This window comes from Erpetoichthys calabaricus, chromosome 11, assembly GCF_900747795.2.
Source record: "Erpetoichthys calabaricus chromosome 11, fErpCal1.3, whole genome shotgun sequence".
Taxonomy (NCBI): Eukaryota; Metazoa; Chordata; class Cladistia; order Polypteriformes; family Polypteridae; genus Erpetoichthys; species Erpetoichthys calabaricus.
In genome coordinates this window covers 72,255,822-72,281,493 of record NC_041404.2, presented here as the reverse complement: position 1 = coordinate 72,281,493, position 25,672 = coordinate 72,255,822, and the positions used below count along the sequence as shown (strand labels likewise).

The window sequence follows — 25,672 nt, the reverse complement described above, 5'->3', positions numbered from 1 at the left end:
ACCATTTCTCACCACAGACTTCAGAATTAAAGTAAATTGTGAAAACTGGTATAAAATCAACTATGTGATAAATATTTGGGCACATTTCCAGTGTTTGATTTATTAGGACAAAGTGCTATAAATAAAATAAATAAAATACAAAGCAGAATAATAAGTACAACACTATTAAAACTGAAACTAAATGTAGGAATTAGTGTTTGTGTTTGAGTAGGATTCAACACAATGCAAGAAAATGTACGTTTTACATATAGCAAGTTAATTCCATCCATCCATCCATTATCCAACCCGCTGAATCCGAACACAGGGTCACGGGGGTCTGCTGGAGCCAATCCCAGCCAACACAGGGCACAAGGCAGGAACCAATCCCGGGCAGGGTGCCAAACCACTGCAGGACACACACAAACACACCCACACACCAAGGCCAATTTAGAATCGCCAAACACCAAGCACACACCAAGGCCAATTTAGAATCGCCAATCCAACTAACGTGCATGTCTTTGGACTGTGGGAGGAAACCGGAGCGCCTGGAGGAAACCCACGCAGACATGGGGAGAACATGCAAACTCCACGCAGGGAGGACCTGGGAAGCGAACCCGGGTCTCCTAACTGCGAGGCAACAGCACTACCACTGCGCCACCATGCCGGCAAGCTAATTCAATTTAGTTTATTTTTGTATAGCATGCTTCACTTTGCAGGCTCAGAGAGTAGTACATTAACACATAAAATGCATTTATACACTTTACAAATTATTAATTAAACAATGCACACACATTAAGAGGCAGATTAGTTTAAACACACAGTAAAACAAACTGAATGACATGAAAGGATTCTAGCAGTATACAGTATGTTCATTAATAATATTTTTGAGAAAAAGCTAGTTGAAAACATATCTCTGAGGGAATGTAAAGTCAGTTATAAGGCAAAGTGAAATGACAGAGCTAGGGAAGACGACTACATTTTTTCATTCCTTGATTCCAAGGCTTCCAGTATCTCTGGTGTCTTTTCCTTTCTGTGGGCAGGAAAACAACTTGAAAGTAGAGAGTGGCATGAGGTGCATCAGCAGGATACTAAGAAGAGAAACAGAATGGAGGAGGGCACTTAACAGTTTTTCAGTCTGGATTTAAAAGCTGAATCATAAAGGGTATCAGTTATATACAGTACTCTAGGTAGGCAGATCATTCCATAGCTTTGGGTGCCTATAGCTGAAAGCTTTACCTCCCACTGTTGTTTTATTAATCCTTGGAATCTTCAGCACACCAGCATCTTGAGATCTTAGTTGATGTTCCAATTTGTTTATAATTATAAGTCATGTAAGCAGAGCCTTGGCCATTTAAACCTTTATATGTAAGGATGAGGGTTTTGAAATCAACCTTAACATTAACTGGAACCCTGTGTAAATTGGGAGATATGTGGTCATACTTTCTGATTCTAGTCATGATTTTTGCAGCAACATTTTCAATTAACTGAAAGCTGCCTTAGAAATAGTATGAAAAAAATTTAAATAACACATTGTCAGTCTTTACTTGAAATAAATGCACAAATGTATTAGAATGTTTCATATTTGGAAACCATCTTAATTTTCCACAATTCTTAAACTTAAAAAAAGGTTTCAAAAAGTGTTTTAAAAGATATACTGGTGTCAAAGATAATTCCTATGTTGTGTGCCAGTTCATTAAAACTAATGTTCAGAACTACTGAGTATAAATTAAATGCAACAGGCCCTTGTTGCAACCTGTTTAATTCACTCCAGTAAAAATGTTTTTTTGTATTGAAAGATATATACTAATAATCTACCCACTCTTTTTAATGCACTGACACAAGTAAGAACATATTAGGGGAACTGTCATCTGGTTTTAAAGAGAGGTATAGCTGAGTGTCATCTGCCTTCGTGACTAACTTATGTTTTCTAATGATAGTTTCCAACAGAATCCTGCAAATTGAAAACAGTAAAGGTCAGAGTAGTGAGTTTTGCAGAACACCATACTTAACCACTGAATATATTCTGAAAATATACATAACACATTTCTGCACTTAATTAAACTGATTTACTAAATAAGAACTAAACCTCTCAAGGATGGTGCCTGAGAGTGCAACAGTGGTGTTCAATGGTGTCCAAAACTGTGCCTAAATCTAACAGTGTAATTATTCTAACCATTTTATTCATCATAAAACATTAAATTGTTATTTACAACATGTAGTTTTCTACTATGATTGTAAAAGCAAGACTTGAATAATAAATTACAGTGAAAATAATAATACGGTAGTAATGATACAGCCAGTATTATTCTTTATTTTTAATAAAGTCTTTTACAATGAGTGGTATCAAAATAACAGAAACAACCCTGCAGTAAGCCTCAAGTGATAGTAGTGTCAGTAATTATTTTATATTGTGACTTTCATAATGCTCCATATCATTCCATAGTGCTATAAAAAGCAACCAAGAAGTAAAAAAATAAAATTTTAAAAGTTCCAACTGTCTTTCATAGAAGGCACTATCAAAAAATACAGCACAAAAAGCAAAAACTTGTCTCTCATAGTTTTGTGTAGTTACTATAAATAGTCTTGTGACCTATTGCTACCTTTATGGAGTTTTTCCTTAGAGAATGTTGTTTCTCCCACACCTCAAAGATGTGCATGTTATGCTAACTGGTAGCTCTAAACTGGCTCCATAAGAGTTGGTAATGATATGTGTGTGTGAGGGTATTCCACAGTAGTATTCCATCCAGGGTTGGTTTCTGCTTTGTGCCCAGTGTGATAAGGAAGGTTCTGCCCCTGTGATCCTGAACTTGATTAAGCAAGTTAAACAATTGAAGGATGAATTAAGTTATACTCCAGATAATTTTTTTCTAACAGTTGTTTTCTTTTTTCATTCTTTCTTGTCAGGTGTTTTCTTCATTCCATACATCACAATCATGTTGACTGGTGGCATCCCAATCTTCTTCCTTGAGATATCTTTGGGTCAGTTCATGAAAGCAGGCAGCATCAATGTGTGGAATATTGCCCCCCTTTTTAAAGGTTAGTTATACATTGATCACTTTATCTATTCTTTTTATAGCACATTTCATTGTTTGAGCAAGAATTTTTTTAGAACTGTTAAACTTCAGATGCCTTTGTTTTTTTATTGTAACAAGATGAATGAGCTTCTGACAGGGATTCCTAGAATAGAATGTAAAAGGTAAGGGCACTGATGAGAGGTTTAAAACACTTAAAACTGTCACTGAGCTGTGCAAAGTACTGTTTTAATTATGTATTTTTATATGCTGTAGTTTCAAAGCACATTTATTCTTGTCATTTGCATTAATTTTAGCCAGTGCAAAAATAACTAAAATTAAACCTTTATTACTACTATAAGATTCTTGTCACAATGTTACTCCAATTGTAAGACTGTGAAAACATAATTTTTACAAGCAAGGAAAACAACTAGATATTTTAAGTATGGCTGGTTATCTAAAGACTAACTTGTAATAATATCTAACATAGACACACAGTTAAAAAAGTTAGAGTTTCAACTTGATTTAACAGAATTGATACATTTACATCTTTTTTGTACATCCTTTCCCACAACTTAAACAAGTAAGCTTAGGTAGGCAATGTAATATTTATTTGAATTTATTCTTCTGTATCAACTCATTGATGACTTTGAGAATTTTGAAAACATTAGCCTGTCAGAGTAGGACATCGCCTTTTGTCCCAAGATGCTCTTACTCTTCTCTGAACAGCCATTGCTTTTTTATACTGCAGTGAATGAAACAATGCACAATACACAAAATGTGGTCCCCTTTATGCATTTTTGAGTCTGAGCTTTATATCTGTTGATTTATATATAACTGTTTGTGCAATGTAGCCTGACATTTTTTTGCCCTTGTAATTTCTTCTGCAAAAAGACTGGAGTATGAAATTGTGTATAAAGAGAAGTCCCTAAATCATGTGTCTCCCTGTTCTTCAGCTTCATCCATTTTGCATTTTTAATGATATTTTTTTCTTAATTACAATTTAACCTGCATGTACCACCTTACTATTGTCTAGATTAAACTCTATTTTGCAAGTGTCTGCCCAGTTTCAAAGATCCTGCTGATTTTTCCAAATGCTTTCTTCTGCCCCTTCAGTTTTAATGGAGGACTCTATTGAAACTCAACCCATGTGGAACATTCTTCTCTTATTTGTATCCCTTTGTCTCTGACTTATTACATATACATTACCTTGTGTAATCTTGTGTGTTGATCTTTGTCAAACGCTTCAAGTAAATAAACTAATAAGGTTCAATCATATCCTTTCATGTGTGGAAACAGTGCTAAATGAGAACTACTTCAATTATATCACTGCTCATTTTTATAGTAATTTTACATTCAGAGTCACCATTGGCAGCTGAGTTTCCTGGAAAATTGCAAACATCACAATCTCAGAATCCTGCGTACAAAATCATTACTTAAATACCTTTCCTTTCAAGTTTGATCATAATGTAAATGTTAGACAGTAGTACTACATCCACATATTTTCCAAGATAATTTAGGCTTACCTATGATTCTAAATCGAATAAATATGGTTAGAAAGTGGATGGTTAAATAGATATTTTAGTCTTGTCATATTTTAGAGAGATAAATGTGCTGTATCAATTAGTCATTATTAACATAATTTTTGTAGCATTTTTGTCAAGCTGTCATCTATGTCAACACCATCAAAAATTTTTCTAACAAAAATATTTTAATCAACGAAAACAAGGTTGTTAGATTCCCAGCATGGGAGACGCATTAAATGTATTCACCTGCACTTCCCAAATACTTGTTATGTGGTCCACATTGTGATGTATACAAATTGAGTGTCTTCATTAATTCTGCAATTATGTACAGTATATACAGTTTGTTCTGGATACTGTCATATACATAGAGATACTTAAAAGATACCATATGAAGGAAGTGTTTGATATTTTATGCAACACCTGTATTCATTTTATGACTGAAGATGGTAAGTCTTTGCTTCCACTTACTTCTTGATGTTAAGGAGCAACGTTTTCTGTAATTCTGTTTTAGGTGAGATGTAATCTGCCCAAACAACTAATTTGACAAATTTAAAATTTATGTCAGAAGCATTTGTTTATAACATGTCCACAATAAAGAGTGATTTTCTGTATGTTAGTTACAAGCTGTCAAACATGGTGGTAATAGTGTCGTGGTTGGGTTTGTGCAGCAGGGCATCAGTGATTTACCATGATTAAAAGAGGCATGGATTCTTATCTTTACCATTAGATATTTCACAAAAATGGCTGGACACCTATCTGTGAGGTATAGCTGATTTTCAGTGACTAAAGAAAAAAATCAAGATCTAAACCACATTGAAACTTTGTAGTAGAGCCTGAAGTGAGTATTTTATGCTCAAAAATGCCATTGGCAAAAAGAAGTGGGTCACAATACTAATCAATAACTTCACAAAATGTGGCAGTACAGTAGTTATTACTGTTAAATCTGATTAATGATTACTGAGTTCAAGATTTGTTTACAGTTACGGCATTGCATAATAGTGTCAAATAAATAAACTTAACTATACAAAAATATACTGTATATATTTATCATTCAGGGTCCCATTTGGTTTGCTCAAATACATTTGCAACACTTTCTATACTAAAGTCTGTAGTACTAGGGTGTTGTACCGTGTTAGCTGTTATGAATGTAGTGAAAAGTCAAGCAAAATGACACCTTTTATTGGCTAACTAAAAAGATTATAATATGCAAGCTTTCGAGGCAACTCAGGCCCCTTCTTCATGCAAGATGTAATCATTTTTCACTATACTAAAGTCAAAATTTATTTGAAACTTATGCTTCAGTTAATTTGTAATGCCCTGTTTATTACTGTAATGCAAGACAATTTGTTTCCTAGCAAATGTGCAGTTGACCTTCAAAGTGATGATGTTCAGTGATCTGCATTTCAAACACTTAGCTGTTAGTCAGTATCTTACGGTGGAAAACACATCAGTAACAAATTTTTAAAGTTGTTTACAAAATGTATATAGAGACACTACTGAGAATAAGAGCATTTTTAGTCATTGAGTTTCATGGATTGCAGGTCCATAAATAGGCCAGGCGATTTGCCAGTGATGACGAGGTAACTGAAGAAGTGAAAAAGTGACTGTGAGCTCAGGTTTCAGTGTAATGTAAAAAGGGGCTGCATGCTCTTGTAAGAAGAAGGCTGTTTGAGTTTACAAAGATTATGTAAATAAAACAGTGTAGCAAATACATGGTTTTCCTACAAGTGTATTCAAACACTTCCTTAAGATTTACTAGCAGTAAAAAATATTTTGCACACCTTACCTTACTGTCATTCAGTGAAAAATATGCAATAAGGCATAAAATGGCACATGCAGCAAATATTTTTCAAGGCAATTTATGTGAAATACCAAAACAAAGTACTTAACTTTAAATAGCAAACATGGCATTTTTAGGTTGTTTACCATATTTAAAAACTTAAAACTCTGTATCCCTTTATTTTCATTGTGTACTAACCAAATACTTCTGTACTAATCACCGCAGTAGGTGGAGTACAGTTGGCATTGCTCTTGTTATTTATCCTATAATAATAGTTACCTTAATCATGTAACCTGTTCCTCATTCATATAATTTCACAGCTCAAATCATTCTTGGTTTACTCTGGCGGTAATGAACACAATACATAAATTATTGGCACATAAAAAGGAATAATATGTACTGCATTTAGCCAGAAGCCATACCATATGCAACTCAGAAAAGGTAATCCTTCTGAAGCTAAGCGTATTTGTGTCCGGCCTATACTTGGATTAGTAACCGTTTTGGAAAAACTTGGTTTGCTACTGGAAGAGTTATTGGTGCAGCCACCAGGGAGTGCTTACCCTTTTATGTGTGATTCCCAATGCCCCAGTGCAGTGACGGTGAACAATCTTCTGTAAAAATGGTCCTGTCCTTCAAATGAGATGTAAAACCAAGAGTGTGGTTATTAAAGATCCCTGAACATCCTTCAGAAAGTGTAGGTTATATCCTGATGTCCTGGCTAAATTGCCCTTCATAGATTCATCCATTCTGGCCCTCTAATTATCTCCTGTCTCTAATTGTCACCAATGGTGGAGTATATAGATTAACTGAGCTGGTAAATTGCATATAGCAGAACGGCTTTTGTTGCTTTAGTTAATCTTTTAAACATATATTTGAGAGACTAAATCATTTTTATGGGATGGAAATAAACCTTTATTAAATAATGTGAAGGTTTTTTAAGTGTTTCTTTTCATATTTAAACTATGTTTAACCTCTTTCTTTCTTTACTGAAAATGTTGCTACTGTCTACCATATTAAAATGAGTATAATAATAATAATAATGATACATTAATTTATATAGCGCCTTTCCCATGCTCATGGCACTTATGGGCCAAGAAATGCAACTGTTAGCCGCCACACAAATTACAAATTAAGCAAATTTGATGTTTGGAACAAAGCGTTATTTGTTGTAAACCCTATTAACAAAAAGTAGACATCACATACAGTATAGCACTTTATGCATAAACAGGATGATGTTTTATTTTAAGCTTTGTAAATTTAATAATGCTTCACATTTAAAATCTAAATACTGTCTCTTTAAAATAAATTACATAACTCTCAATCTAGCCAGTGATGTCTTAACAGCTGCAGGGCTGACAAGCACTGTAATATTGTAAATCAAGTGCATTATTTTATCTTCAAAATGATGTTTAAAGTTGAACTACATTTCTCTGTCATATAATCTTCACGTGCTTTTGTGCATGGTAGCAGATGTCTAATGCTGACATGTAGCCACACTGACGCTAGTTCACGTGTAAAATACAAGTGAAAGAAGCAAACAAGCAAATATAAATTTAAATTGCAGCAGCAAAGACATTTGCTACTTATCCTGACAACATTAGGTACAAAGCACGTGCCAACCTTGGACACAGTGCCAGTCTGTTATGGGGTCTGCTGTCACAAACACAGCCAGTTAACCTAACTGGGAATGCAGTAGGAAAACCAGAATACTTAGAGAAAACCCGCATATATGCAGTTTAAGTACTACTTTATAAAGATATGCTTGTTAGGTTAATTAGTGACTCCAGACTGAGTCTGTGCCTTGCTGTGGACTAGTAGCATGCTCTTGGTCTTATAACTCTGGACTGGATTAGCCTGGCTTCATAATAGATGTATGGAGTATATGTATTCTTAGGACGATGTTCAAGAAGCTTGCTAACCATAATTGTAATTGTAACTGACAACAAATTATTTTATGTCTAATGTAATAAAACTACCTTTATTGTCCTTTTAAATTAATGGGTCAAATCAGAAACAGCTACTAGTATTAAGAAGAAAGCATATGACAACCTCTTGCTGGCTATTTGGAAAGAAGGAGGTTTAGTATTCTTGCTTTGTAAGGGGAGAATCCTGGGCATTAATTCAGACCTTCAAAATTTTCTCAAATCATTTGAAACAAAACAATTTTATGAATAAAGGTAAATTTAATAATGCTGTATATATGTATGCTTTATAAATCATAGCTAATTTTGTTATGACACTTAATTGGCTTAGGGCTCATACTGTGTAACAACATTATTATTTTGGAAATGCCATCACAATGTCCTAAGTTCTTGTCATTTAGCTATTTTGATATAATGGTGGGAGCTCCAGTATATTTTATGAATGTTTTGCTAGTATTTTGGTTGATAAATAAAACAAGTAGCATTTTAAAAACGTTTTATACAGTACACAACATTAAACACTAGAGTCGGTGGAGTAGTCTTCTCTACCACTGAATATCATATGAAATAAGAGTGCTTTCTATCTCATTCAACTTTTTCAAAACAGTTTTGTATGGAATGGCCATCCTAGTCGCTACATAGCACATAACCACAGTCACTGGATACTTTAATCTGGCTACATGCTTTTGGACAGTAAGAAGAAACCCCAGTTAACAATACACAAAAGCTGCCGAGGGCACCACAGCTGGAAATCTAACCAGGACCCAGGAGTAAAGATTTAGCAACAGTACTTGCTGCCTCAATCAGAATTTCAGTATGTTTGAGATACACATGTCTTTTATAGTATATATCATATGAGTTGCATCCCATTACTCACTAAAATAAGGACCAGCTCTTGATGGGAGGCCAGCCTATGACAGGGCACACTCAAATAAACAGGCACACTGAATCTGGATTAAATTTTTAGAGTGACAGTACATACAATTTGAAGTAGAACAATACCTGTAATATAAATAATAAAACAATGCCTGATGCATAGCACAACACCTAGTTAATTAGCAGAGTGTCATTAATATGAGGGTAAATCAGCATATAAAGGCAATTTGAAAATTGCGTGGTATCCGCAATGGAGAGAAGCTGAGCAATGCAACATGTTCATGATGACTTATTGGTAGTTTGAACATGCACAGTGTAGTGCTCTTCCATTAGTCTAGTGGTTAAATGAACCTGGCCACTCTGTTACAGGATTGCACCATTTTTAACAACGCACCATAGTGAAACCTCTTTGGGCAGAAGGGGTAAAACATGTTGAAATTCACTGAAGGATTTTGGCTTGTACAAATCAGAAGGCTATTTGGGTACCCATCTTTGGCAAACTTTATGGTACCCCAAGTCATCTTGCACTATAGCATGTGCAGATCCGTAGCTGATATTCAAATATGCAAAAACAGCGGACAACATAATCTGCCAGTTTTCTCTGATAAAGGTTTCTCTGCCTGATATTGATGGTTAACCAGATCAAAGTTCATCAGCTACACTTGTAATTCCTGGATTAAATCTTTCTACTGGTTCATAAACTTTTTGTTGAGCAATACTGTTTTCACTTTCATACTTAGCCAACATCCTTTGATGAATTTCACCAGGTTTCACTCTCTCTGCCCAGAGAAATCTCACTACAGAACATTGTTCAACAATAATGTGATCCCACAGCAGAACATCCATGTTATTTGACTTTGGCTTCAAAAAGACTAACGGCAGAGTGCTGCTCAGTGAGTGTTCAAAATCCTTATAGGCCACTGCAAACGTCTTATATTGTCCGTTATGGTTACTGCATAATTTTCAAATTACCTTTACTTTTTGATTTACCATTGTATATGTTTAGCTCAATTAAAATATTCATGTATGTAAATTAAATCTTTCGGTAGGGGAACATGTGTTTAAGTGCAAAGCCTTATACTTAAACCTTTTTTGTAGTATTAGTGCTGCTGCAACCTCATTTCCAATTTAACTGGAAATTTAAAAGAACTGCAAACAGTTGGGCACAATTGTATAGTGGTTAGCACTACTGCTTTCTAGTTCCAAAGTCCCAGATTCTAAACCAAGTCAAGACATTATATATGTGTTTACACATTTTCTCTATGCTCTGTTACTCCAGTTTTCTTCCTTGTCTTAGAAATGTGCTCATCAGGTCACATGGAAACTCTAAACTGGCCCTGTAAATGTGTCCATGAGTATGCCCTGCAATGGTTAGACATCTACTTGGGGATTGTTTCCAACTTGATCCTTGAACTTAAAATGGCAGTTAGAAAAAAAAAACTCTTTTGTGCAGATACACTAGCACAGACCAAATAATCTAACAAATATAAGAGAGCCAGCATTTACTGTTTGCAGCTTTCTATCAAAATGACTAAGCAACAATACTTTTAGAATTCATATTGTCATTTTCGTTTTACAAACTATCTTCTCTGTTTCATTGTCCCTAATTTAAGTAATTTCTAGTACAAATTTAAACACAACATGCATTATTTTTGTATGATATTTATTTAGTTTTATGCATTTATTTCTTCTTAGAATTTCATGGGACTTGAAATAATTTATCATCTTTGAAAGCCAACTGATGTTGCTTTTGCTCAACTTTTTATGAGTAAGAGTGCTTCCTGTGCACTGTGCAAGATGGTATAATTTAGCTTGGGAAATATGGTTGTTGTTTGTGTGGAGTTTACATATTCACACCATTTCTGCAGACATTTTTTTCTAGGTAAACTGCTTAAAGTGCTTTCCTCCCACATCCCAAAGACAAGTGTGTTAGATTGATTTGCAATTCCAAACCGGTCTTTTGTAGGTGAGTGTAGGAGTTGGTCCTCTAATGGATTGACACCCTTTCCAAGGCTAGTGCCTGTCTTGTGTCTGAAAGGAATGAGTGGGTTTGGAAAATGTGTAACTTAAAAGAACTTCGATTGCACTCAGGTATGCACAACAATGGATTCTACCTTATGTTTGTGCATTATTCAGTGAATGCCATTTCTTTATCACTTTAAGTGAAAATGTGGTTTAATCGTCTGATATGGCTCCATCCATCCATCCATCTTTCCATCGATCACTTAATCTACTTAGTCAGTTTATACAAGCCAGGGTATATCCCACAGCTTCAGGTTCAAAGCAGGAACTAGTCTTGGACTGAATATGCCAGTTCATCTCAAGGCACTACATATACTCTCAAGATTCATCAGTCAAATGAACTTGCATGTGTAAGGAAATCTACATATCTAGTAAAACCCCACATAGACAGTAACTGAAAGAGAATTCCAACCCAGGAGTCTGTAGCTGTGAGCAAGCAGTGCTAAGGACACACGCCTGCAAGGGTAGTATATATTGCAAGTCAGATATAATTTGATTAAACTTCAGATGTAAATGACATTTTAAAAAGTATTTTTAAATTACACTGACACATTTGAATCAGTAAAGGATCCAATGATGAACATTTTGTGATAAACTATTAAAAATGAACAATATATATTTTTAAGTATTTGTTTAAAAATTAGTTAATTTGTCTGTCAATTAATTTTTTAAATTGCTTATCCAGCTCAGGGTCACAAATAACTGACGTCCCTATTGACACCATTGGGTGTAAAGAGGGAAACAATAGCCAGTGCATTGGTACAATTTAATAATCACTGATATTAACCTAACCTGCAAGCACCCATAAGAAAGCCCACACAAACACGAAAACTTAGTTTATTTTTATTTAGTTCACTACCCTTAACTAGCTGAGAGTGCTGTACATATTTGTTGATATTCTGCAATGCATCATTGTTTGAATTCAATTAATCTAATTCAGATTTGCAGAGATATTTATAGATGTAATTTAGTTAAAAGCAAAAACAGGTAACAATTCTGAATGCATTGCAGTATGTAAACAGAAATCTAAAATTATATACATTTTCTACAGACTTTTTAAAAACAACTGACATAATTGCACTCAATAAGTAGCTGTTATTTATACTAAACACTTCTGTAAGCTCCTGTGGTCTTTGAGTCAAAATCAAGATCAGAATATTAAGTAGCATAGGTTTTAAAAAAAAACTTTTTAAAGTTAAATTTCTGACATTGAAATGCTATTATTTTATAGTTACTGTATAACCATCACTTTTTCTAACATGTAGATTGTCCTGACAGATATTTGTATTAGTAAATATTACTCTTGATAATATTATTCATAATTTATGTTATGTGTTTTGGAGACTGGTTAAAGAATCTCATAAATTGGAAAACATGATCTAAAGTATTTAATATTGAAAATAATTTATGTTTGTGAATAACCAAAGGAAGTTTTTGCTTTTGAGATATGGTACACTTATTGAAATTGTCAACATTTTGCACTGACCTTTATCTTTTGTAGGCTTAGGCTATGCTTCAATGGTCATTGTGTTCTACTGCAACACCTACTACATCATGGTGCTGGCGTGGGGGTTTTACTATCTTGTCAAGTCTTTTACCCACACACTTCCTTGGTCAAGCTGCAAAAACCCTTGGAACAGTGAAAACTGCATTGAAATTTTTCGGCATGATGAATGTAGAAATGGCACCATTGGAAATGCAACTTTTGGAAACATGACATGTGAGGAGCTGGCAACTGGGAGATCACCCATTATTGAATTCTGGGAGTAAGTTACTGTTTATTCAACAAATATATTACTTGCATATATGATGGTCAATTCAAGAAGTCTTGTGTATATGTGTTTTTGAATGTAAGACAGCATATTTTTTCTAAATTCATTTTGCTTACTTTGCTTGTATGATAAGTTTAATAATATGAAATTACAGAAATGATACTCCTCTCAGTCCTTATACGTGCTAGTTTTAAGCAATAATTAATCCGGACCAGTCTGTTAGAGAAAATATTTAATTGAGGATAAATCTATTAATCTTACTGTCTAGTTTTTTTTATTTAAATGCCTGGTTATCATTCTTGTACTCAAGTGCAAATAAGTAAAAATATACAGTATTTAGGACAGATTTTAGAACAATTGTAAACACAGGTTACATTAGTTATCAAAAATGCTGATGTTTCAGTTGTACATTATTTAAGCTTGTTTAAAATGAAAAATTGGGCTGATTCCCACCTTACACCCAGTATTGCTTGTTAACTCAAATAAATTCGGGATATTTAGCATGCAGACATTGTAGTGAGGTTTATTTACTGTTTGAAGCATTAGAATGAGCTACTTTGAATAAAAAATAATTGCTTTGTGCCAGACGTGGTGGCTCCAACATTTCAGATTTCTACCCACTACAGTTGCTTAGGGTTTACAATGAATGGTGCAATTAACAAAAATCAAGATGATGAGCAAGTTTTCTGGGCAAAAACTCCTTGCCAGGAGTGAGCACAGGAGTGAGTTCATGTTAATAATCCCCAGATCTCAGTCCAATAAATGATCTTTATGCTCAGGCTTTTCTGTGGGCAAAAGGGGAGCCTACCTGATTCCAGATAGGTGACCCCAATAAAGTGGCTATTGTATATGTAGTACTGAGTAATACATTAATAATTTAATTCCATTTTATGCTTGGTAATCCATCCATTGAATTAAAATATGCAGTTAATGGCAGAATTGATTCTTTGTACTGACTTATTATGTAACTTTTTTTTTAGGAACAAAGTTCTGAATATTTCAAATGGATTAGAAACACCAGGTTCTATTAACTGGGAAGTGATGCTGTGTCTTATGGCAACTTGGATTATCGTGTACTTCTGTGTCTGGAAAGGGGTCAAATCAACAGGAAAGGTAGAGATGTTTCCCTTCTCATTGTTTTATACACATCTGTGAATGCCTTTTGAGGCTTTTTCAAATTATTGCCTGTGATGTTATTATATAAAAGCAATTTTTTCCAACTAAATCTTTTATTTTCACCCACCTTCAGTGTTCTTGATATATTCAGTCAATAAAATCTCTTGGCAAAGTCACAATATAAAATAATGTTATTTGCCTAATATTCTTCAAGTATATGCACTGATTTATACAAATTGTTTAGTTTTCTAAATAAAACATTCCAGAGATGTCCCATCTATGTAGATCAGCTGAGGTGAATCTTCTCTTTTTCTTTCGGAGCCCAGCTTCCATTGTGCAAACTCTTTAACATATTGTTAACCTCTTGGAGCACTTCACAATGCACATCTTTAACATTGCACAATATCAGTCAACCACATTCATTGTTCCACTCCTCCATTCATTTTGTAAATGCTTTGATTCCATTACAGAGTTGGTGGCTGATTTCATTTTTCACCACTATAATTGAGAAATTCATTTGTAAATAAAAGAAAGGAGGTGATTTTGTTCATTAGACCTGTTTGATTAGTCACTGATTTTGTCTGCTAAAGGCAATAGTAACGGTCATCAGGTTCAAAATAATCTAAACTTTAAAGTAAGATATCCAGCTTAGTGGTGTGACACAGCTGTAATAATAATAAACCTGGCACTTATTCCATCGCACTTAGTCACAGTTTTCATTCAAAGCAGTGAGTGTTTAGACTTTTTACGGCATTATTTACTCTAAAGATTATCTTTTTATCTTGCACCGTGTCACATTCTGGCAAGCAACAGAAACAGAGTTGAAGATTTACAGATATGAAAATTCTTGGAAAGCTTCTGTCAGACATCTCTTCTAATACATTGTTAAAATTTATTTAGGAGGTCTCTAATTTGACTGTTCTTTGCAACGACTGTATGGAAAATGTGTAAGTGATTACTTGAACATGACTCCTTTAATTTACTTTTTTAAAGCACAACCTGGAAAGTCAATTATATTTGGGCTAATCATTTGTAAAAAATATAGAACATAATAATTGGAGAGGACATGTTTTCTAAGCTAAACTGCAAGCAGGAGTCTGAGGAAGTAGGAAAAAAACCTGCAGCGGCAGAAACCTGGCCTGTCATGCCAGTTCAAAAGGAAAACACAACTGGGGTTGGCGTCTTATTTATGGAGGGAGTACCCTAAGAAGTAATTATTTCTTGGACATGGAATAGCAGAGTGAGGTAGATTCAGAGCACTCACTTTTGTTAGTGGGTGGCAGCAAGGTGGTGCATTAAAAATTATTTGTACCGCCACAGCACATTATGCAGTACAGACCACCTTAGGAGTATTGGGAGCAGAGAAGTTTTTAAAAGAACCTGGGCATCTTGTGTGCAGTGATATGTGAGTTTTATCAGAGGGAACTCTGTTGGTATAGTGCCAGGACTTCCATAACTTATTTCTGACATTGGAAGTACTACTAAGGATTGTCCTTGAAGTCAGTTTTTTATATGCTTTGAAAACATTCCTTGTGAGTGTGGAGATAGGAGCTGAGTTTGTATCAAATGGTCATTTGAAAGGAGTAAAAGAGGCCATAGCCTAGATAGGAACATTAAAGCACGTAAATATCCCCAAAGAGGCAACATGGTGTACTTTCTGTTCTCTTCATTGTTTGACTTTTGTGCTTCAGTCCTTCTTCATTCTTCCTTGATGGTTATTTACATTGTAAATACCTATTTTTGTAAACTTTGATCTCCTTGGCTTAATTATGATTTGGAGTAACACTATAAGATTGTCTAATCTCATTTACTGTACACTGCTCAAATGGGTCTCTGTGAATCCAGCAATTACCTGCACCATAACCCTGTATATGAAAGGATACTTTGTTTAGTACAACAGAAACAATATTTCTGTCAAACATTTTTACCTTCACCTTTCCTGATCAAGCCTTAAGTTATGGTGTCTCTTATGGTGACATACAAGCAATATAAAGCCACTGGAAATTATCACAAAGTAAATGCCATTTTCTTTGTTAAGCAGTTGAAAGACAGAATCCCCTCTCTCAGACCTTTCCTACCCACTGGAAAATTATTTAGTTTAGAGTCACAATGTATTTATAAATAATGGGATATAGTAGAAGGAGACCCACTCATCAGTGTGATTGTAGTCAGCATGACATGATACAGGAGAACAGCAGGGGAGTGCCAAGGCTCTGATAATGTATACACTGACAAAAGCAATGTAGATGCAAGTAATTCAACATGTTCTGCATGTATGTGGATTTTTCTAGAAAAGCTATAGTGAGGGAAAGTATTACTGAAAGGAAATAAATACAAAAAGAAAAAGACAAAAGTACAAAAGAAGTGCAAAGTGTGACGTAAGTGGAAAGCATTGTGTTGCTTCAGCGCACATTAGAGCAAACCACCCAGTATTTGTCAGGGTTTCTTAAACGTCTGTAAAAGAGACACCTAGACTGTTAAGATTGACCCAAAGAACAGATTAGCAGAGAATGAGCTGTAGTTTGGTGTCCATGAAGCAATCACAGGCCCACCCAAGATTCCAAAAGTATTTTTTTTGGAACTATGCTGGAAGTGAACCGAGGTGTGGGCTTAAATCCCCCTAACAGCAATTTCTTGATTGAGTGTTGCACTGGGATGAGAACTGGTAGCAAGCATTCTACTGACAGGAAAAAAGAGAGAGGTAAAAGAATAGTGTAGAGATGTGGAAAAGTGCATGAGCCGCCACATTTAATAGTCAGGAACTTGAACACTTGTGGCACTAGTGTTTATTGTGCTCTTTTGGTTTAACACTTACTGTGTTTACAGTTTCTGTATCTTTTCACATTCTTTTTATTGTTGTAAAGCTTTTTTATTTTGATAATATGATCTTCTTGACCTTATTCTCAGTTTGGGGACAACTCAAGAGTTCTCTCTCTCTGTTCCATAATATATGTAATGTATACATCAGCACATTACACAGTTTGGATTGTAGACATCTTTATAGAGATATAATAAAAATGATAATAAAAAAATAGTTTTATAGCCTGCCTTTCAAACTTAATGGATCTGGTATACTGCTCAACAAAAATGAAGAAAATAAATGCATAATACATAGCAGTAAAAGATAATAGCACAAATTATACATAAACTTTTGCATACAGATATGTTTAAATCTTTTTCTGAAAGCTTGCAGTTGTGTGTTTTGGTGAAGACTTTTAAAAGAACACTCCACAGTGTTGGAGTAGAGATATAGAAAACTCTGTTGCACACAGTACTCTTCATAATCTTCGGGACAGTAAGTAGAGGACCAGACACAGAGAATTGGAGTTGATGGGTGGAAAAATAAAAGTGTATAAGGTCAGAAACATTACACAGAGCATGGCCATTTAAATCTTTACAAGTCAACAGAAGTATTCTGTAGTAAATATATGATTTAATTGGCAGCAGGGTTAGCTTAATGTGTTCCCAAGACTTGGTGTAAGTCAGAATCCTAGCGTAGTTATCGACATACTGCAGGGTGTTTAGAACTGACTTTAGAAAGTTCATACTTTAACAATAGAATTCCTGAAGCCTACGAAAAAACTCAGAATCCTTGCCCACCTTAAATCCCTTCCCACCTCTGCCATCAGCGTCTTTTGTTTTGTAAATGCGTCGATCAGCCCAAGCAGCAAACTGTCTGCTGTCCCATTCCCCTGCCTTGACAGAGCTCAGCTCACCAGCAAAAAGTTCTCCCAGCTTTTAGATCTGACAGCGCCATGCTGATGGTGTATGTGAGCTTTTTGTCTGCGAACTGTAGTAAAACAACTGTCCAACTGTTGATTTGTTTCTGACCAATATGCTGTTACCTGCATGTTGACAGAAAGATAGCTTATTAAAGTATTTTACTGTGTCTTACTCAACTTTTTAACTTTTCTGTTAGACAGATAAACCTAAATTTTATTTTTGTGTAAGGTATAGATATTTTTTATAATCCTGCTTCTTTGGTCAACTACCTGCCTCTTTTTGTAAAGCTACAATTTTTGTCCTTATTTGTCCTCTCTTTCCTTTTTTACATATCTGGATTAAAATCCCACAGCCGCTTACACTGGCCTCTTAAAAGCATCTGCTAAATTAAAATACCTCATTGTTGAGACAGAGATTCCAGAGAAGATAAAAAAAAAAATACTTTGTTTGCGCTTTATACAGATCCAAATAACATGCCCCACTAAAGCATTGCCAGGGTTTGACCCTGAAGGGCTTGCTGTAACTTACTTAACCTTCTGTTATTCAAATATCCTTACCCTTGAACTCACAAGCACACAAAAGACACACTGCGTCACTGTGGTAACGTCGATAGCTATAAAGGGGGGAGGTTCAGAAAATAGCAGGTGCTTCATTCATTTATTCATTCATTCCCAGGCTGTTGTGTTCCCATTGGTCAGCTTGAATAGGAGGACTGCAGTGAGACGTGACTGAACCCTCGCGCACAAGCCAATGCCTTCAGCTTTCCTGTGAAGGCAATCTCATGTTTAGGCTTCAGATTCTGATACAGACAATCTTAATAGTGGTAATGATTCAAGATACTCAGTTTAACTCCTTTTCTGCCATCATCAAGAATGAAACATTTTTAGTTTAGGTTTGAATTTTATATTTACTATTGGTTTGATGATGAACATGGTTTGGTAAAATATTTAAATGTCTATATCAGCACTATTTTCAGTTGCTGTTTGTTGATTATTACAAGCTTTATTTTGTCTCAGAACAGCAGAGATATATGCCGAGGGTAAAATTGCAGTGGCAACATTATTTAAGATCATTATCTTGATTTACTCAGGTTGGGCGATTGCACACTAAATTGCATCTTCTCATATCCTTTCTTCATTTAACTGTTGGTCTTTCCATTACTCAGAAAATATAAAAAATAATTCTGAATAATGTTCAGTATGTTATTAATAAATAATGGCATGTTCTGTCACACATTTGATGATGAATTTAATTTTTTAAAAGCTAATTTGTTTGTTCTTCATAAAATGGTCTCTTTACACACTTCATTGTGTTTACCTACATGCTTCGGCATTTGGTTTGTAATAAGGTGTTTAAAGCCTGTATTCTTTGTTTTTTTGTAAAATATTCTCATATTTTATTGTGTTCTGCCTTCTCTTGAGAGATGGCATACACGTTTTGATCCAAGACAAATGGTTGAAAATATCAAAAAGTATGTTTTGTGCATGTCTTTGTTTTGCCATGCACTTATACAAAGTGAACATCTCAACTCATCTTACACAAATGCATCTTTGTGAATAACAGTATTTTTACTTCCTTAAATTATATAATCCACCTATTCACCCACCTGTTCGTTCATCTGCCCATGTACTTGCTGAAGCTACTCTTTCCATTATAAAGCCACTTTGAACGGGAGCCAGGTATGCAAGTGTGAAAGGCAGGAACCACCCCGGATGTGGTTTCTTTCCATCACATGGGTTAAGTTGTTAAGTGATTTCTAAAATAAATGTTTAAAACTGCTTTTTTGGCATTTAAAAAAATTGATCTATAATATTGTGATTCATTCATTCATTCATTTTCTGAGCCCAATGTTTTCATTACTAGACCATCTGAATTAAACTGCTTCTAAAAAACCTTCCTCAAGTTGCATTATGGACTATAATATAGATGTAAACGTACACTTTCACAATAGTTGTCAATTGAATGTCTTATCAGTTCTGTTACTATTTCACAGTGAAGAGTTTGCACCCTATGTTTGCATTTTTTATAACCTCTGCAATGTGGGCAAAGTCCATCTTTGGTTAATAATATAATATCTGTTTACATTTACATTTTCACAGGTTCTATTTGCTTTAATGTGTTATCTATATTGGTAGAAATGTAATACCTTGCTCTAGAGCTAATGGGATGTAGCGACATCCTAAACGAACTATATGTTGTACTGTATTATATTAAGTATTGTACCTATTATCTACTACAGAGATGAATATAATACATTTTCATATTTATAAAGGTATTTACTCTTCATGTATTCACTGTGAATAATCTAAAAATTCTGGCATGGACATAGTTGCTGCTCATTGTTTCTTTTCAGTTCTATAAAACGGAGTTCCTATTGCACGTCTACATGGACAGTCATGCCATTGCAAATACCTTTCAGAATGTTGTTATTTGTTCTTTAAAGTATTAAACAGATAACCATGGTATAGAGATCACACAACCAGCATTTCCTTTCTGTCAGTGGTTGTCATATTGGGTATATACTTTATGTGATTTCGTTAGCCCAGCATGATTCTTTATGGCTTTAGTTGCATAGTAATACTTGTATAGTTTTAGGTGCAAGTCAGTTCTATGCTCTGCCCCATCTGTAGAAAAGCAACTAGAATTTCAAATTCCAAGTAAAGCCATCTTTCCTTTATTTTCAAGATTTGTATTTTCCGTTACAGAATTTCAGTGAGTCGTTGCTCTCCCATTGAAATGAATGTTCACAGTTACAGATATACAAAATTCTCTTTCTCTTGCCATGCCAGTTATTCTGACATATCATTTTTGGGAGAAAGCCCACATGGACACTGGAAGGATGTGCACTGGAAAAATGTGTATAAAGACGATGACAGGGTTAGTATCAAAGCCAGTTTTAGCAAAAGTCATAATTGAGAAAGCAGTAAACCTGAGTTGCATATATAAACCCAAGTACCAACTTGCGTTTCTAATACAAGGGCACCTGTTTCACAGTACTTGAAGCCATTTTTCTTTCCTAGCCAGCAGTCTACTGATTGATTTATAGGACTGGATGTTATAGTCCCTGGGGTTTCAGCACTGCATTGACCCTAGAGTGGATTGATTTTTCTTTATGTTGTCTACTTTAGTAAGTTTGTCGGTTTGGTACACATCTTCATTTGTGTACCTTTTCATAATTAGGCATTTGACTCTTTAAAAACACAAGACAACCTATGCCTAAGCAGACCCACCACAGGATGATCAGATCAGGGTGTGTGACCCACGGCCATGTGCTTGATATCTGTTAAGATACTTTGTTTTTAACCACGACCAGTGACTGCTCATTTCGGCTTCATCGTACAGTGACTTGATTGCCTTTCTGAAGGCCTTCCCCCTATGACTCTTACCTCCCTCAGAAGCCTCATCTTAGAGCTGGCAACCAATTCCTTATTACAGACTTCAACCAGGCACACCTTTAGTTTTTTAGCCTCTGATTTCTCCCTCCGCTACAAGACTGATAATATCACAGCTTCTTTTGTTCATGTGCCATGGGACTGTAACCTCAGTGTTGAAGTCACTGTGCTGATTGTTGAACCTTATGATCCCATCTGGTCTCAGGTTGGATTTAGCAACTTCTTTTGGAGAGGTTAGTCTGTGGCCTATGTCAACTCTCATATTCCAGTTCCTGGCAGCGTTCAGTGAGCCTGTGTCAGGGATTGAGGAGTGAGTCCTCCATTTTTCTCTTTTCCGGATGAAAGGTGTTGCGTGTAGGAGGGTTATCTAGGCATTGAGAGGCATCACATTAGTTGTTCTTCTCTTTTCTTCAGGTTCAGCTGCAATACACCACCTCAGTACTCTGCCTGGTGGTTGGCAGGTGTTACAACTCAAATAATATGCTTGAGGGTTTTAAGAATGGGGACAGGCCAGCCAAAGATGCAAATTTGAGGGGAAAGGAAAGACATCATGGTTAGCTCTGATGAAAAAGCTTGTTTTATTTGAATTCATGGTCTATAGGTCCCTCCAGGTAATTTTTCTCCTCTTGATGTCCTTCCATCTCATTCATTTTCCATATTTGGCTTGAAATATGACATTGGTATACAGAGCTGTGGACTCTTGATGGCACACTTCCTCGACCACCAGTTGCTGAAATTCTTTTTGGCCAGGAGGATTCCTTGTTTCTAGGCCAAGGCTTAGACTCTACCTTGTTGGACAAAGCCTGCTATATCACATCCTGTGCTGCTGTAGCCAGAGTCAGTTTTTTACCTTTTAAAAAAGCTGAAGTGGCATCTTTTATGACCAAATCCCAAGACTTCCCGAGCATTATATCCAGCCTCAATTTGCCACATTTATATTCTTCTTCAACGCTAGAAATTGCCATTGAAAGCACTACATTACCCTAAAGCACTCACATGTGAACTGACCAGACTCTCCATTTTGCTGAAAATTTGTAAGAGTGATTTCACAGTTTGTGAGTGGACATACTGTATATTTTTGGGCAACAAGCCAAACTGAAGGCACCATAATTTCAACTACCCTGGAAGAGCAGTTTTATTAATTTGCTTCAGGTCACTGAGTATATCCTGCCTGTGGTGTTACACTAGCTCACTGTCTTTGCGATTTGTATTATACAAAAATCCGAGACTTTTGATTATTTTCTCCAGCACATTTGGTACTCGCACATTAATGCAAAACCTATTTCGTCTGTAAGCCTGCTCTCAACAATGGAAATACTAGGGGATTTGCTGGCCTTAATTTCCATTCAGTTCCTTCGGATGTAGCTGTGAAGTTTATCCAGTAAGTGGTTGGTTCAGGCCCTCGTTATTGTTAATTTTGGTGATGTTGTCCATGCATGCTCTAATAGGAGGAAGCCTTTGGTGATGTTGTCCATGCATGCTCTAATAGGAGGAAGCCACAGCCCACTCCCACAGTGTGATGCTTGTATAGTGAGTTCCATTGCTATAGTGAATGTATGAGACAAGATGGTGCAATCTGCCATTATTCCTATTTTCAAGTGCTGCCAAGCGGTGTTATATTCCCGTGTTGTAGTGCAGGAATGAAGATCTAGGAAATAAGATTGGACAAGCTATGTGATTACTTCTGGAATGTGAAAAAGTTAAAGGCTGTTTTAGAGCATCACATGGAGTACTAATCAAAAGGCATTGCCTTCTGCACTGATGTATCAATAAAATTGTTACTCAACAGGTATGCAAATATTCTTTTGACGTATGATATCAAAGAATATTTTGCCTTCCACAACCTGAAGATTAATCTGTTGAAATTTGTTAAATCACAAAGAGTTTCTCTCTCAAAGAATCAAAATCCCTGCTGCCCTCCTCTATGCCTTGGGTATAATTCTTTATTCCATGCCTCTTTCTTCATGTTCCAAAAGTATTTCAGGACATCGGGGGTGTTCTTATAAAAGCCTGTATATAATACCATTTGGCCCTGGCAATGATGCTGTTCTTGTCCATTTTACTGTGCTCCTAACTTCTTTCCATGTAAGTGGCCTTGAGTCCATCTGATGTTCAGAATGATGATTGGGGGCATGTTGTGGAGGATATTAATTAGTTAATTCCTCTGGTTGTTTGAGTGGGTTTTCCTAGGCTGCTTCTCAAGTTCTTTATTGACATTGTGAATATCCCATTCCTCTCCATACTGAAAAGGCTTTTCATACCTGTAGGGGTCTTTATAAAAGACTGCTCTTGTCCATTCTTTCTTATGTTGCCATCTCAGATGTTCTGCTCTTTGCAGAATTACAAGGTGCTTCTTTACTTCTACCTGTAATGCATTAAGTCTTTCCTTTTCTTCCTTTGTGGCTTTCCTTCAACGTTTCCTTGGCTGTCACCTTTCCTTTAATTAAACAGAACCTCATTTCACATTCTCTGGAAGATCACAAACTTAGAATCAACTGAAAAAGTGTAATATATAAGTAGTAAAATAAAAGTTTTTCGAAAGAATTTGTCAGTTTTTGATAGGACAGTCTGTATTCAGTTAGCAGGGCTCTTATTTATATTAGTTTGAATGAGCATGGCTGGGGGTTAGCATTTTTACCATTGCCAAAGACAGGATTGATAATCTCTTTTTTGTCTAGGATACTAACAAGTGAAGCCAAACTGCTCCTGCTGTTTTCAGTAACCATATTCAGCCGCTGTATTCTACCAGAACTGCAGTTGCCTAACTTGACAAAGATTTTATTCAGTCCACAAGTCATTTAATTGTGAAGGTTTATCCAAATAAAATTTTTTAAAAAGATGATCAGTAAATCAAATTAAAAGCTTTTGTTTATGCTTTCTATTCCTACTGATCCCAATTCATTACACTGTTGTAAACCCAAAGTAAACTCCAAATGAAGGTGGGCCCAGTGCATTGCACAGCACATAATGTTAAATTAGTCCACTCAAGTCTACGTAGAGGGTAAGATTTGGCAGGAACATTAGTCTGAATGCCCAGGCAAAAGCGTGGAACTCAGCAAGGTGTTGTATAATGACAATACAAAGACTTGGACTAAGGGGAAAAGAATCCTAATGAGGAGGTGGAAAGGAGTAGGTGAAACATTTTTAGAATGAAACTACAAAGAGCAGCATGTGACCAGCAGATTAGGACAAGTTGAGCAGGCCACTAAAGAATGCTGTTAATGAAAATGTGTGAGATGAGGGGCTTGTTACTTTATTATTGCTTTATGACTACTTTTAAAAATTGTAACTTTTCTGTTCACCATAGTAAAAAATACCTTTTGAAAGCAATGACAAATCTGATAATTAAGAACATGGATATTTATCATGGGCGGCACGGTGGCGCAGTGGGTAGCGCTGCTGCCTCACAGTTAGGAGACCCGGGTTCACTTCCCAGGTCCTCCCTGCATGGAGTTTGCATGTTCTCCTCGTGTCTGTGTGGGTTTCCTCCGGGTACTCTGGTTTCCTCCCACAGTCCAAAGACATGCAGGTTAGGTGGATTGGAGATTCCAAATTGTCCCAAGTGTGTGCTTGGTGTGTGTGCGCGCCCTGTGGTGGGTTGGCGCCCTGCCCGGGGTTTGTTTTCTGCCTTGCGACCTGTGTTGGCTGGGATTGGCTCCAGCAGACCCCCATGACCCTGTAGTTAGGATATAGCAGGTTGCATAATGGATGGATGGATATTTATCATAATAAACTGCAAATCCAGAACATGTTTTTGTAAAGGTATATTTACTATTCTCTTTTGAAGCATACAAATATATTTATTTTTATTTCTCATTCTGGATTAGTCTGTGTCAAATTGTCGGTGGGAAATGTAATGGAATCCTCAAGTCTATTCTATTTAATGTTTGTTCATTGAAAAGCTTAATTTAGGGAATTTCAGCATTTTAAATATAAATGAAAAATATGTTGTTGTTTAAAGGTATGCTGGTAATCCAAGCATTAGAATAGAATTAGAATTAAAATCTAATATATATATATTTTTTTTTTTCCTTCAATTCTGTCAATATCTGTTCTGAAAAATATCCTGTGTTTGTTTGACAGAAGATTTACTTTACTTTCCCTTGATAAAAGGGAAATGCTGTGTTTATCTTCAAGATCCCTGAGAAACAAGGTAGTTTACTGGTCTTTGCCTTCACTGTGTCTCATTTGGTTCTGGGCGATCTAACGCTTCTAACAGACACAAATCTTGATTTTATAACATCAATTTGAAGTAAACAAAACACAGCAATTCTGCTCCAACCACACAGAGACTGAGAAAGAACTGAGCCAGCTACTAGTTGACAGAGTTCATTATTCCCTTATGGCAAGACAAAGTCCAAACCAGAATGATTCCTTGTTGTGCTTTACTCTTTGTTTCCTAAACACACAATGCACCAGCCAGAGTGTTGCTGTAGCCTGGCTTTTTCATGTGTCATCATAATTGTCTAAGGGAATCAGTGGTAGGATACAACCATGCATACCTATAGTACATACTGTAATGATGATGTCATCAACACCCAACATTCCACACT

At 35.7% G+C, this 25,672-nt stretch overlaps 1 protein-coding gene across 1 annotated transcript in view; it reads left to right on the top strand.

Moving 5' to 3' along the window:
* The window catches only part of slc6a8 (solute carrier family 6 member 8), a 114,457-nt gene that overhangs the window by 42,926 nt on the left and 45,859 nt on the right, over window positions 1-25,672 (top strand). Inside the window, exons 3-5 of the mRNA XM_051933492.1 lie at window positions 2,884-3,015; window positions 12,618-12,882; window positions 13,869-14,001. Coding sequence (XP_051789452.1) covers window positions 2,884-3,015; window positions 12,618-12,882; window positions 13,869-14,001 — 530 coding nt within the window. The remainder of the gene's footprint in view (window positions 1-2,883; window positions 3,016-12,617; window positions 12,883-13,868; window positions 14,002-25,672) is intronic.